This window comes from Sphaeroforma arctica (assembly GCF_001186125.1).
Source record: "Sphaeroforma arctica JP610 unplaced genomic scaffold supercont1.1172, whole genome shotgun sequence".
Lineage (NCBI taxonomy): Eukaryota > Ichthyosporea > Ichthyophonida > Sphaeroforma > Sphaeroforma arctica.
The window spans coordinates 1-13,490 of NW_014039386.1; the positions used below are offsets into that span (position 1 = coordinate 1).

The window sequence follows — 13,490 nt, forward strand, 5'->3', positions numbered from 1 at the left end:
ATATATAGTAAAATCGAAACTACACCATGCCGTTGTGTCAATATATCGTATGATTGTTTTATACTGACCGGTACGCTAAGAGCCAAAATTCATTCACCAGTAAGCACTACTTGAACTTGCAAAGTGCCCTTGCTGTGACCATCTTTAACCAACTCGCCAGCTTAACTGCGACTGCTGCTAAGATTTGTTTACGAAAGCACACTTCCGTATCGTATTTCCACGTTATGTGTTACATATTGTATTTTGTACTACGTCATACCCTTATCCCATGCAGTATGTACCGTTATCTCCATCGCTGCAAATTAGGATTTGATTTTGAATCTCATGTCGCGTGATTTCAATATCATCTCTCAGCCCTGTAAGTCACACTCTTGCTAGTCATTTCAGTTAATGGATACACGTACCTAATTCCGACTATTCTTACCGATCCAGTGCATTTATTGTGTGTTTGTCGTTCCGAAGAATACAATGCGAAACCGCATCTAAGTGCCTTTTGTGTGCGTAGAGAGAATGCTTAGGGCTTTCGTAGTGCGATGGGTGCTCTGTTCTTATCGTTTGTGATAAGTGTTGGACAATGTGGCGGAATTATGTGCATCATTTACTAGACAGAAATATTGACTACAACGCATCTGTGAATCAGCTACCTCGGATTGAGACTTTTTAATTTTCAGTGTCTATGTAGCTCTAGTTCTGCCATGGTGTGCGTGAATATAGATACCGCGTACTTGGTTCAAGTGATATTTCTTTATCCAATGAGTGCATCGAGTTTTTATAGGGGGACACAATATTTTACCTCAGAGACTGATAGGCACTGAAATGCTATTATAGGGCTGGCAAAGATCCACTATAAGTGATTTTTCTGGATTTATGTATCCACTATTCAGGATTTATGTATCCACTATTCAGGATTTATGTATCCACTATTCAGTATTTGCTGCCCGTATACATTCTTTTTTTCATTGATTCATACAGTAACTAACCACGCAGGCATGGAGGTATCCTGGTATAGGTTTATACAAACACGCATGCATTTTTCGCATCGATTATTGATACTTTAAAACTCGCTGTTGAACAGGCAATATGGCTCCGGGCGGTCTCACGGATGCTCGTCACCGCCAAACGAGGGCAGTTGCGTGAGCGTGCGAGAGAGTATCGTAAAACTAAGAACAATCAAAAGAAGGATGGCATAGCCAACTCACAAGGCAGAGAAGTCGCACATGTGCAAACAGAGGCACAGAATGAAACTCCATCACGAAAAACTAGTGATAAAGCAAAGGCGGAGTAAAGTAGGGACGTAGACTGGCTGGGTTACTCTCAGCACTACTTCTTAGAAATGTCACCGGATTTAGTAGTTGCACCCAATCTGACGAATAGTGTAGAGAGGCCGAAATATGCTTCTCAAACTGTAGGTAAGCTTCTGGGTCGTCTGGAGTGGCAGCCATGGATGAGTAGAGTATAACTATACTTCAGTATGTCAATCGTGATCAAGTGAAGCAAGGATAGCTTCAGGGGATGGCTTTCGATGCTAAAAATATCTATCGCGTCCGAGAATTGCACATGGAGTCTACTAGTGCACACAAACGGTACGTGTGCAAGGTGCGTCTGGTTCCACGTGTTTGGCGATTAGAGTGTGTGCATATACACTTGATCGCTCAACAGTGGGTAAGATGTCTACCTGACATGCGTGAGCAATTTACCTGAATTGCGCCTCGCCGATATATTCTTTTGGCGCAAAGGCATACGAACGCTGTGCGATAGCTTTACAATTGCTTCTGATTAGCATTTGTGGCTCTGTTCAATGGCCGGGAAATTTATGGAGCCACTGCTTTGTGCGGTTGTTGGTATCGCATACCCACTACATCTCGGGGCTGTAGAGCACCTCCACACGCGCTTACATATTACTCGACTCGACTCGACTTCTTTTTTAGTTTGGACATCTGTATACACAGGCACTACCTTATGAAGCCATTAAACCAAGACATGTAAATCAACCATAAAGTTCATCACATGCTCCTCATACATAGTTTGGACAACATACTTCACGTTGGAATTGTCACGCGGTCTAATAGCCACAGAGCTACCAGTTATTCCTTCTTGGTAACATAGCGCCCTGTAGATTGTCACATATCTCACATCGTACACGCATGCACATGTAAAAGCACATCTTAATGCCCATAATTTTGGTCCTTTCCTTGACAACCTCTTTTTTAATTCTTTCGGGCGAATCATTCATTTGTGAGATCAGATCTAATATGGCTTCACGATACGATGAATAGTTTCAATTTCAATATAATATCATGCATGTTTTTCGAATACGCGTACAATGCTCAAATGTTTTTTTTAGAATGCAAATTGGTGTGACCGTGTAAATATTTTCACTTTTTGTACAACAACAAACAAATGAACTTTAACTTTTGTAAATTAATATTGATGAGAGTAAACAAATTTATAATGAGTTGTTGTGGTTGTTTTTCTATTAAGGTTTAAAAAAATAAGGTCAAGTATGGGACTATGTGGACAGTGGAATATTAAAATATGAGTAAAACCTGAAGTATAGATTTTACATTACTCAATATTTACTCTACTGTAAATGCCAATTGCCAACTTTTAGTTTGTTTAAAAAAAATGTATTGTATTCAGATTTCAGTATTCTTGTGTATGTATTTTTTTAAAGAGCCCTCTTGAAACTTGACTTTAGAGGCGCCAATACTATTGACCTATTGTTTTCAAAGTGTACAGTCTGCTCACTGCTTGTACAGGCATTCCCTGGCAGAGTATTCCAGTTAAATATTTGTCGGTTTGTGTCGACAGTCAAAGTCCAAAGAACTGCCAATTTTTTAATTATCAAACGACTCAAGTTACCAGTCACCACTAAACAGCCAGTGCACTCACCCCATTCAGTCAGCCACCCACCACCCAAGTCACCAGTCACCAACTCACCAGTCACCAGTCACAAGTCACCAGTCACCAGTCACCAGTCACCAGTCACCACTTATGTCACCACTGAGGCACTGACTCACCAGTCACCAGACATTCACGGAGTCACCATTTTATGTAAATTGTAATACATACGGAATTCCCGTATGTACGAGGAGAATGGGGATAGATTGTTTATTTAAATAAAAACGAGTTGTGTCATAAACATTGATAGATAAATAGTAAAATTAAAAATATAAATAGCAGATATGTACTCAAGTTGTAGTACTCAACTACTCATCATGCACGCCACATGCCCATTTGTTTTACTCACTACTCAGTAGTCAGTACTCAGTAGTACTCACTCTCTGACAATAACGAAGGTCTCTCTCTCTCTCTACTCTACTGCCTACTCTCCCTCTCTCTAGAGCTAGTAGTACAGAGAAAAGGACGAGAGCGAGAGAGAGAGAGACTTGTGTCTTAAGTTCTGAGTTCTCAAGTCTCAAGTCTCAAGCCTCAAAAAGACTGTACAAAGACTCCAAGTTCTCTATACCCGTACCGCATGGGCCAACTGGTGTTCTCATAGAGAATGTCCTGTCATAAAGAGGGCAGGCCGGCAGAGTATGATATTCCTCGTGGTCCCAACTCCCATCTATTTTTAATATAAAATATTCTGTCCTATGACATATGATACATATCAGCGGTCAGCCCAGTCCTACATACCATAAAGAGGCCGAGAGGGCTTTGTCTATTCCACACCAAATTCCAAAAAAAAATAGTTGTCGTCATGTCAGTACAGTATATGACTTTATGAGTCATGACCTATATACGGACACTCCGGACAGTCCAGAACTCAGAAGTCAGAACTGCATACTCAGAAGTCTCAACTCTCACGTCACCCACGACCCACCCACACCAACTCGGATTGAGTGACGCCCTCCCCTCCCACAGTCCCACTGCGGCACTGTATTTATGTACTGAAAAGCCCTTCACTGCCTAACGAGTGCAAACCATACAATTTTGTTAAGTCTCTGAGTCGTATTTATTCCCTGTAGCTGTCGTAGTATGTTATTTACCTTTTCTTTTACTAGTTTCTAACCGGTTTCTGGGGACCCCCGGGGATTGTTTTCAACGAATTTAGAAGGCTTAAAACCTGGAATCTTCGGCAACACTGATTGCTATGGCTTGAGCCTTGGAGTCTTGAACCACGTATAGTATCTAACACTCCTGTCACACATGTCAGAGAGAATTGTCACCACAAATTGGTTTCATTAATTTGAGTTGTAATTCAATAGGTGCAACTTTCCCACAGTCCAGATTAAGGCAAAAACCATCAAGTCGCGTGATGTCGCATGAATACTTGTCGCAAGGGCACAATAGGCTCCTCACGGGTGGGGGTGGAGGTCAACAAAAAACTCAACAAAACCAATACAGCCCCTCTGAGACAACTTAACCCGACTCAATTTGTAGGTTACATAAGTTTCAGAGCAAAACAATTCCATGAAACCTGATCGAAGCAGCCAACCCAAATATGATAGCTCAACTCGGTCGCAGTGGTAGCTTGGGTCTATATGCTATGCTTTGCGAACGAGATAAGTATTTTAGTACCTTTCATCATTATCTCCACTAACAGCAAACCTGAAGTGTGTTCAGTATTGTGTACTTTATGCAAGTGTATATGAGTTTTGGTAAATTAGGTACGGCCGACATAAAAACTGAGCCCTTGTAATTGTGGATTTGGACGTTGAATGAGGACTGATCATATTGTATGCCAGGTAATTGGGAATGTAGAGACAGATCGTACAGAAAGGATTGTTCAGAAGCACGCCTACCTGAAATAACATTGGGAGTATTTGTTGTTGATGGTCGGGAAATATTGAATACGATATGAGCAGCAATGTACGCAGGTATGTCACCTGCATTTTTGTTTTGAGATAGTATGTATTTTCTCCATCATTGGGACTCAAATTTAGCGTTTATTGTCTTACCATCCCACATCAAGGCAACACAGCGTTAGAATGCTCACATAAGCAATATATATATATATATATATATATATATATTCATATGTGCGTGTATATACACAGATAAAATCAGGATATTGCCGGGTCAACTTCTTGCAGAAAGGGTTCTTGTTTTAACCTAGCATGAAGCGATTATTCATACGCATAAGCGCGCGGTAGTAATGTGCACTCTCGCCCTGATCCTGATCACCATCAATATCACGAGCTTGGTCTACTTCGGGAACACTTCTATTTGGCTCACGCGACAGAATAATAGTCTCCTTGTGCAGTACCACCTCGTCAGCGTTCTTTGTGATAGCTAGCACTCGAAGCTCGGCGTAGACGGTCGAGGGAGTCCTAATGGGATACAAAAAAGGACAATCAGCCGATTTTGTCTAATAGTGTTTACATCAGATATATAACACGTATGCAACTTCATTTTGAAAAAACAACTAAATGGTATACATATGCGCTTATTGATATTCTCTCGTCTAATCTTTTTGCTGAGTTCTCCCGTGATAAACGAATATTCCATGCGATCTGGTACGAAGGAATAACGGTTGAACATTGTAACTTCAACCTATTCCGATTGTTACGTACTACATCATCACACGACACGTGCATGGCACAGGATAAACCGAGCGCTCAAGACTACAAGACTAACATCAATACACCACGAACCCTTATGTAGCAGTTCTCGCAAGACTCGCAGGTACTACCATCTAGCGCAGAGGAAACTGAATTACATAGGTGGTTGATATTTTCATGGATAAGGTCTTCTAGATGCTGCCCGATCACACTACCACGGGAATAAAGCAAATTTTTCAATCTACACACTCACACAACATAGACGTGTGCGATTCTACCCTTCTAATATCAGCGTACATGTTATCACATACTCATATGCTTATACAAAGATACACCGTATCCTATGATCTCGATTAGATATGTGCACACTAGCAACAGTAGCGTAAGCGGCCAGAATTCCTATTGGGAATGATGTCGGCTACACGGTACACACCAGGAAACCGCCCATGTACATAAACATACACATACGCACATACACATTTGAACATATTCGTGATATTATGTACTTACTTCGACTCGGCCAGTGAAGGTTGTACTAGGAACGGTAGGGAGAGTGGATGATCTTCGCTAATAGGCAAAGAGTGTACAACACGGTGCATCTCTTCAATAAGACGATCATCGTAAGTTTTAAGATCGACAATCAGAGTCACATCCACTGTGTCAGTATATGGTGCCTGAATAGTCACCTCGCCGCTGATGGCCTGTCCAAAACTTAGTTTGTGGTCTGTAAGGATAAAAGTAATAGCAATCATTGAACAATCATTTTGCTATATATAATGTACGACTTTATGGTAGACATACACAAACAGACAATTCGACGTAGAGTGAATGAGGGCGGATCTCGACACTGAAAACTTGTCCGTCCAAGTCTTTATTTGGTGGTTTGCAATGGCTTCCTCTCAGTAAGTCTCACATGTACTAAGCAAGTACAATGAAATATATCATGGATTGACAAGATGTCTGCTATATTTTGTGGCCGACACTCGTTGTATCCGTATAGGGTGCGAGAGGGGCGAGACTACCGCTTGAGACTAATCCGAGTAATCCCACCGATTGAACGATGCTTTAGATTGTAGTTAGGTAAGACTGTGTGATAGCATACATTTGGAACTGATATATACATCCTTTTTACATTGTCCTCCATATACGCATTCGTACTACATACCTTTAAGCTCAAGATCGACAGAAAGCAGCTGTTGTCCACCCTCATACAGTGGGAAGTGCTTTTCCTCAACCCCATTGGCGGCCGACGGCTCGGTCTCTTCAGTGTCATTGACCCATGGGTTGTGTTTAGTAGGAATGTACGCATCCATCGTAGGATTCAGATATTCTGCAGTGATGTCGAGTTCACCTTCCTTCTCCACAGACATCACTCCTATAATACATAATTGTGAGTGGAAAGGTGTATATAGATATCGGAGCTTGATTGTGAAACATACCAATAAATAAAAACTACACCGTTCTGTTACGATTTTGTTGCTGCAATAACTCTGGAAACAGCCACAGCGGCACTACAATAACTGGCCTGTCGTGCAATGTCCATAGTTTGCGCTTTCTGAAGGCTATGTTGGGCGGATCTGCGATTGCTGGGGTTCCCATTGATTGTCTATATGTGTGCGAGTACTCCCAGCCGAAGGACGTTTTTGGCCTCTAACGCATTACTCATAGGCCGAAATGGTTGTAAGTGATGTACACTGTCAACAGCTCTGAACAACATCCCGTGTGGCAAGAGACGGCACGCTGCGAAACCACTCGCACGCAGACAGTAGTGCACACCCACAAACACACATACATACATACACAGAGCAGCACATATATGACGTGAACCACGTACATACATCAAGTCAGGCATGCAAGCTCTACATCAAGCAATGTGACTACCAAATGTGGACTTATGATTCTACGACCATACAGCGGATTAACATAGAGAGATTTCAGTCACGAAGATGTTACCTTGTTTCTTAGTCAAGACTAACGGCACTCCATCTGTCTTATGCTTGATTTCCTTACTGATATGGCAGTACTCTGCAATTGAGGAACAGATACAGGTGCAAGATTAGAGACGGCAGATGCGAGTATAGAGTGCGATTTCACCACGCTAATAGGTACAAATCTAGATAAGTATACATACATGATCAGGACCATGAAAGATATACTACTTGCCATAGATTAAAATCGAACTAGACTTACTGGAGCGGCAGTATGCAGGTGAGAGTATCGAAGTTTGTAAAGACCACTTGATGAAAAGATCGTCAATCATTTGCTGATGTGAAGATACTGAACATAGCTTCAAAACAAAGCTTTTGGAGAACTGTAAAAACATACCGGGCTTGGGAATGGCGTGCATATCGGCGGGCTTCTCACCCTTCTTCGGGGGAGTGCAGTCGTCTACCAGGAACTCACGCAGTGTTGCGTGGACACCTGCGCACATGTCCGATGGAATCACAGTACGTGTGAGTTCCGTCACAGAGTCACAGACCGTGTGGCTGATATAATGAATATACAGATCCCACTGGCACGTCATACGCACACAACACGTGTACAGAATACGCCTGAAGTTGACATAGAAAATATCATAGGCGCTTGAGTATTGTCTTCAGCATACGAGTGTGCCGACAGACATTGTCCAGTGCACACGCAACGATGACGAATACGAGCGACTGCTTGTACAGAGGGAACTTTCTACACATTAACAAGTACACGCCACTAGCTTTGAGGTTTGTGTATACGCGTCTATGCATAATGTATATACGTGTTGAGTATATATAGACATAACTCAAATATCAATATATATATATATATATATATATAGACTTACATACATATATATATATATATAGACTTAAATACAAATATACATGCATATATATACATACACACACACATATATATCTAATATGTACGCATACATGTGCACAATCCCTCTCTCAATGTTCACCCGGTCACATACCTGAAATGCTAGAGGTAACGTTGAAGTCGGCGTCGTCATCCATATCGTGGATAGCTTGCACAGGGGCCGGTCCTATGGCGAACATAAATGGGTAGAAACAATGTGAGATGATTATTATGAAATAAACGTCACCTATGTATAAACGTATATGTGGATACGCACGGGTGTGAATCCCCGTCGTATACATCAGTGGATGCCAACTTCACATTACTATGCACCATGCACTGATAGAACGATATTTGTACACCCGAACGCGCTTCCATTCAAGTACGATTGGACTCAGAAAGTGGAATCGAAGGTGAAGACAAACTGTACAAGCCAGCAATACACACAGCACAACCGAACCAGGATAGAACGTAACGGAAGAAGACTGTCTCTGCAAGTACACCTCAGACCCACATATTCTATAAATACCTGTACCACCGGGAGTACCGTCCATCACGTTCCAACCTGCGAAACATAGCAAGGTGCAGAAACAGAAGCACAGAAATCTGGTTAGTTCACGGAAGACCTTTTTAGTGTACCAGCAGATAGGCAAATAGCATCTACGCAAATAGACCATAGCAGATTTCATATGCTATCACTGTACTAGCCTACACACGCAACCAGCAGAATCCAGAGGAACAAATGCTGACTAGAGAGTACTGAAAGTAAAACCAGGTTTGCATACCGGAATACTTCTTAACTGCTCGCTTCATGAAGATATCATTCCAGCTGTGGAAGTTCCATACATGTCCTTCCTTGTATACCAGAGTACCGTTTCTGTTGTAGTAACTGGGAGATTGCCGGCAGATACATACGTGTATATTAGTTATGGAAAGCTTGGAGTGCAACGTATGACTGCTCTTTTTAGCAAGGAACTCCGGGGTTTGTGATAAAGACGAATGAGGAAGTAAGAATGTCACCTATTCAACTGCGCCATCGTAGTGAGCGACTGTTTTGTATACAAATCGTCTCCAAAATGACAGATATGGTTTTCCGACGCCGTCAAACTTTGTATGATAGGCAATCTGCATTCAGTCTGTTGCTTTGAATCACATACAAACAAATGTCCCATCCACAGACAAACATACAGCTTGACCCTGACACACAGAACTGCACTTACTAGTTGACTACGTGATGGTCCTTGTGGTCCGAGAAGACCTTGGGTGAAGCACCGACCCTGGTTGCATGAGAAAATGAGGTAATTTGGATTTAGGGGTGACTTTCGCTAACTCGCACGTATATGGAGAAGGACATACATATAGATATATTTACGCATATATCTATATCTGTATTGGATAATTTATTATATTCATAAAATTTCACATTGTACAATGGAGTGGTATTGCAGATCCTCAAAGATTCAGGTATATACATATGTATCAAATTCGGGCCTTCAGACCCTACAGAAGAGAATAAATTGGTTGCACATACAACAATTGCGACTGATGTGTGTGTAATTGCAGAATAACATACAGTGGCTGTATGCATGTTGAGAATCTGTAGTATATACACACCAATATGTGTATAGAACATTCACAGGTGCTTAAGATACATACATGCTGGCCATTGCCGATGTCTGACGGGTTGGCACTCCCAAAGTTCGTAGGTAGGTATTCTGGATCGCTGCAAACACCTGTACAATAAGGAAACAGTCGATAATATGCCAAACGCCCGTTAGAATAAGTGACAAAACGTTTCAGAAATCCCGGATGATAAAAAGAGCCACAATGTAATAACGATTAAGGCAGATAGATATAAGTACATGATCACGGCTCTGACACACACACACACATTTATATAAATCACGTACCCAGCATTGGCCATACTTAACCGGCTTGTGGCCTGCATCCTTCCATCGGCTGATGATGTCGATGGTGCTGTTCCAGTATCCTGTGTTTAGTAAGACGCGTTCGCATTTGAGGTTGAAACATCATGCACTATGTTGTCGTACTCAATAGAATATCACACGCAAATGGAGATTCCACAGTGTAAAGGTGGTATTAAGGTATTGCAAATGTATACTTCCCTTGGTCCACACTTACAACAATTGACAGTCTATCTTACCGGGCTCATGTGATGGCGCAGGGAAGTCTTCGGCCCAACGGCCTTCCAGAATTCCATCAAGACGGCCTCTAAATGGCGATCAATGGCAGTTTGATTGAGATTTGATGAAATTACCATGCTACACACCCAGTGCTTGTTATATTGCGATCCCTCAGAACTATCTCCTCATATTTCACGAGCAAGCACCAGAACAGGCGGAAAGAAAGAGCAACAGGTGCTACGAAGCAAGCAAAATAAATAGACCCAAATCTAACCTTATAGGTATGTTCTTGTAGAACAGGCAAAAGGAAAGTGTAACAGGTGTTACGAAGCAAGCAAAATAAATAGACCCCAATCTAACCTTATAGGTATGTTCTTGTAGAACAGGCGAAAGGAAAGTGCAACCGGTGTTACGAAGCAAGCAAAATAAATAGACCCAAATCTAACCTTATGGGTATGTTCTTGTCCGTCATGTTCACCATTCCGATGTTGTGCGAGATGTGCTGAACGATAGCCAAGGGATCGTGCATCTTGTTCGAGTCCAGTGTCTTCAACATCCAGAATGCTGCTTCCAGAGCGAGCTATAGGACATATCAGAGGCAAATCGGGAACGGTGAGTGAGAAGGTCGAGTTGCAGATTGAGCGCCTCTCTTGGGAGAAATGTATACAAGAATGTGCATACGCATCTTCTGCACCCCCTGGAAAGAGGGCACCACGAATCATAAGTGTACAGCTCATCCATGAATGTATTTCTAAACATGTGGGCAGGTCGACTCACGCGATGAAATGTGTGAACTGAAATGTCTTACATTTGCATTTGAGTGTACCGATCGATACTACTTATTTAGATCACAGGGTAGGTTATGCCACGTGCATAAGCATTTGATACATCCATGCAGCGACAGTACGTGGCAAACACAGACAACGACACCAATAGACACAAATACAAACACACCCATATATATATATATATATACCTCATCTTGGTTGCCGTACCACCAATCGATAGCCTCATGAGTATGAGCTGTACCAGTGTACACGGGACCGCGCTCACTCAGTACATACTCCTCCAGATCAGCCTCATCTTCCATGTAGAAGACGGAGTTGGGATGCCACGGGTTGAAGATCAGGTATACGGGGAAAGGGTAGCTGTACATATACTGCTCGGAGGGTTTGGCGTGGCCTACGGGAAAATGAGCGATAGAATGGATGAGTAAAGCGATATGAGTTTTCGCTTCACTTCAAGTAACTAAGCATGTATATACAGAAGCTACGTAAATGTGAGAACTTGTTTTGATTTGCGATTGGACATTGTACCAAGACGCTTCACACAGATACGAAGACGACACAGGCTTTTACTATCAAACCAGAACACACAGTAGTACTGATGTGAATACATACCCTCCTCGACCTGTGCCACATAGAAGATTAGATCTTCGTACTTGCCCAGAGGCTCTTCATCTTCAGCCATGACCGTTACAATGTACTCCTTATCGTGGGACCCTTCCCTAAAGGACATTCAGGTGTAGAATACCTTGTTAACAAACAGCCGACTATTTATTGATAAAATATCTATTGTAATACATGTACTTGAAAAGTTGACCTAGACACTATGGGCGTGTGACGGGTGATTGATATTCTCCACACCCCGACTTTTCTCCATAGCATCGTGGGAAATTCATCACTTGTCACAAAATAACTAACGTCACATCTAGCCCCAAAACAATGCCACATACCACAGTGTACATAGCATCGCATATCACACCTCTGAGTTCGGATGAATACACGACAATATCGTGACATTTCACAATTATAATATCATAACAGGGCTACGATTGACTTACTCGACTGTATGAGTCATAAATTGAGGAGAGGCGACGTCCTGTGAGCGAGGTAAAAATTAGTAGCGATAGGATAAGCAACGGCTTTGTGTTATACGAAAGTATCGACGAGCACGTATGTTAAAATGATATCATGCTGATATTGACACTTTGCAAACCTGTGCGAAAAATGCTAGGATCATCAAATATTCTAAGCACTATACTATCCACTTGAGTCGGTGCAACAAGGCCTACATTTAGTTATGCACAGATCCAGGCTTTCGTCTTAAAATTTGTATCCTGCCCATTGAACTACATAGATGAAAACGATACACACATCTACACACCTACTAATCATTTAAGAGAAAAACCCCGCACATCGCACATACCGGTCCCAAATCAGTAGCCATGAGGATTGTCTCCCCGTTCTTCAGAGGCGAATCCGTCTCGACAATTAGATCGAACTTCTGGTTCTGTCGGATTACAAATCCGAGGTCGACACGGTAGCCATCGGTGTGGTGCGCCTTGAGAGACTCGGGTGTGATCTGCACACCCAGTACTTGGGGGGTTTGTACTAGATGCTGTGCTAGACAGACTGTCGCTGCGAGCAGCGATACTACGCCCGCGCGTATCAAAGAAGCTGCAATACAGGATGATGGAGAAGTGAAGTCTTGTGAATATGTGTCATCTAAAGTGCATACGATTATTGCTACACGAATCGCGGCCAAGCAAGGGTCAAGTGTCATGTTTTGTGGAATAGTACTTGTACGTATGATGTGAATATAAAGTACAAACATAGTATATAGTTTTGTAAGTAGGTCAATCTATTCAAAAACAACTGTGTATATCGTATGTGAAGGTATTGAGTATATATTTAATAATAAATAATATTTACGTGCGTAGGAAAAAGGTAGTCAGAGAGAAATATATACATATAAATGAATATGTATGCACGTATACATATATATAGTAAACCTATACATATGCATACATACATACATATATATATATATAAATATAAATATATGTATCTGTGTCTGTATCTGATATATAGGTGTATATATATTTGTATCTGTATCTGATCTATATATATACACATACATACGTACACACATACACACACACACACACACATATATATATATATATAATTCTATGCCAATACCACAACATACTTACACACAC

At 41.7% G+C, this 13,490-nt stretch overlaps 1 protein-coding gene across 1 annotated transcript in view; it reads right to left on the bottom strand.

Annotated features, from left to right (window-relative positions):
- Positions 1 to 4,842: 4,842 nt before the first annotated feature.
- Positions 4,843 to 13,490, bottom strand: part of SARC_10212 (hypothetical protein) — a 9,227-nt gene continuing 579 nt past the window's right edge. The window contains exons 2-18 of the mRNA XM_014295751.1: positions 12,695 to 12,945; positions 12,330 to 12,367; positions 11,887 to 11,993; positions 11,463 to 11,668; positions 10,933 to 11,066; positions 10,507 to 10,574; positions 10,253 to 10,332; positions 9,999 to 10,075; positions 9,563 to 9,619; positions 9,128 to 9,231; positions 8,872 to 8,907; positions 8,458 to 8,529; positions 7,833 to 7,928; positions 7,461 to 7,532; positions 6,673 to 6,882; positions 6,018 to 6,231; positions 4,843 to 5,276 (exon numbers count right to left, since the gene is read on the bottom strand). Of these exons, the coding sequence (XP_014151226.1) occupies positions 5,054 to 5,276; positions 6,018 to 6,231; positions 6,673 to 6,882; positions 7,461 to 7,532; positions 7,833 to 7,928; positions 8,458 to 8,529; positions 8,872 to 8,907; positions 9,128 to 9,231; positions 9,563 to 9,619; positions 9,999 to 10,075; positions 10,253 to 10,332; positions 10,507 to 10,574; positions 10,933 to 11,066; positions 11,463 to 11,668; positions 11,887 to 11,993; positions 12,330 to 12,367; positions 12,695 to 12,945 (2,045 nt within the window). The 3' untranslated portion in view covers positions 4,843 to 5,053. The remainder of the gene's footprint in view (positions 5,277 to 6,017; positions 6,232 to 6,672; positions 6,883 to 7,460; positions 7,533 to 7,832; positions 7,929 to 8,457; positions 8,530 to 8,871; positions 8,908 to 9,127; positions 9,232 to 9,562; positions 9,620 to 9,998; positions 10,076 to 10,252; positions 10,333 to 10,506; positions 10,575 to 10,932; positions 11,067 to 11,462; positions 11,669 to 11,886; positions 11,994 to 12,329; positions 12,368 to 12,694; positions 12,946 to 13,490) is intronic.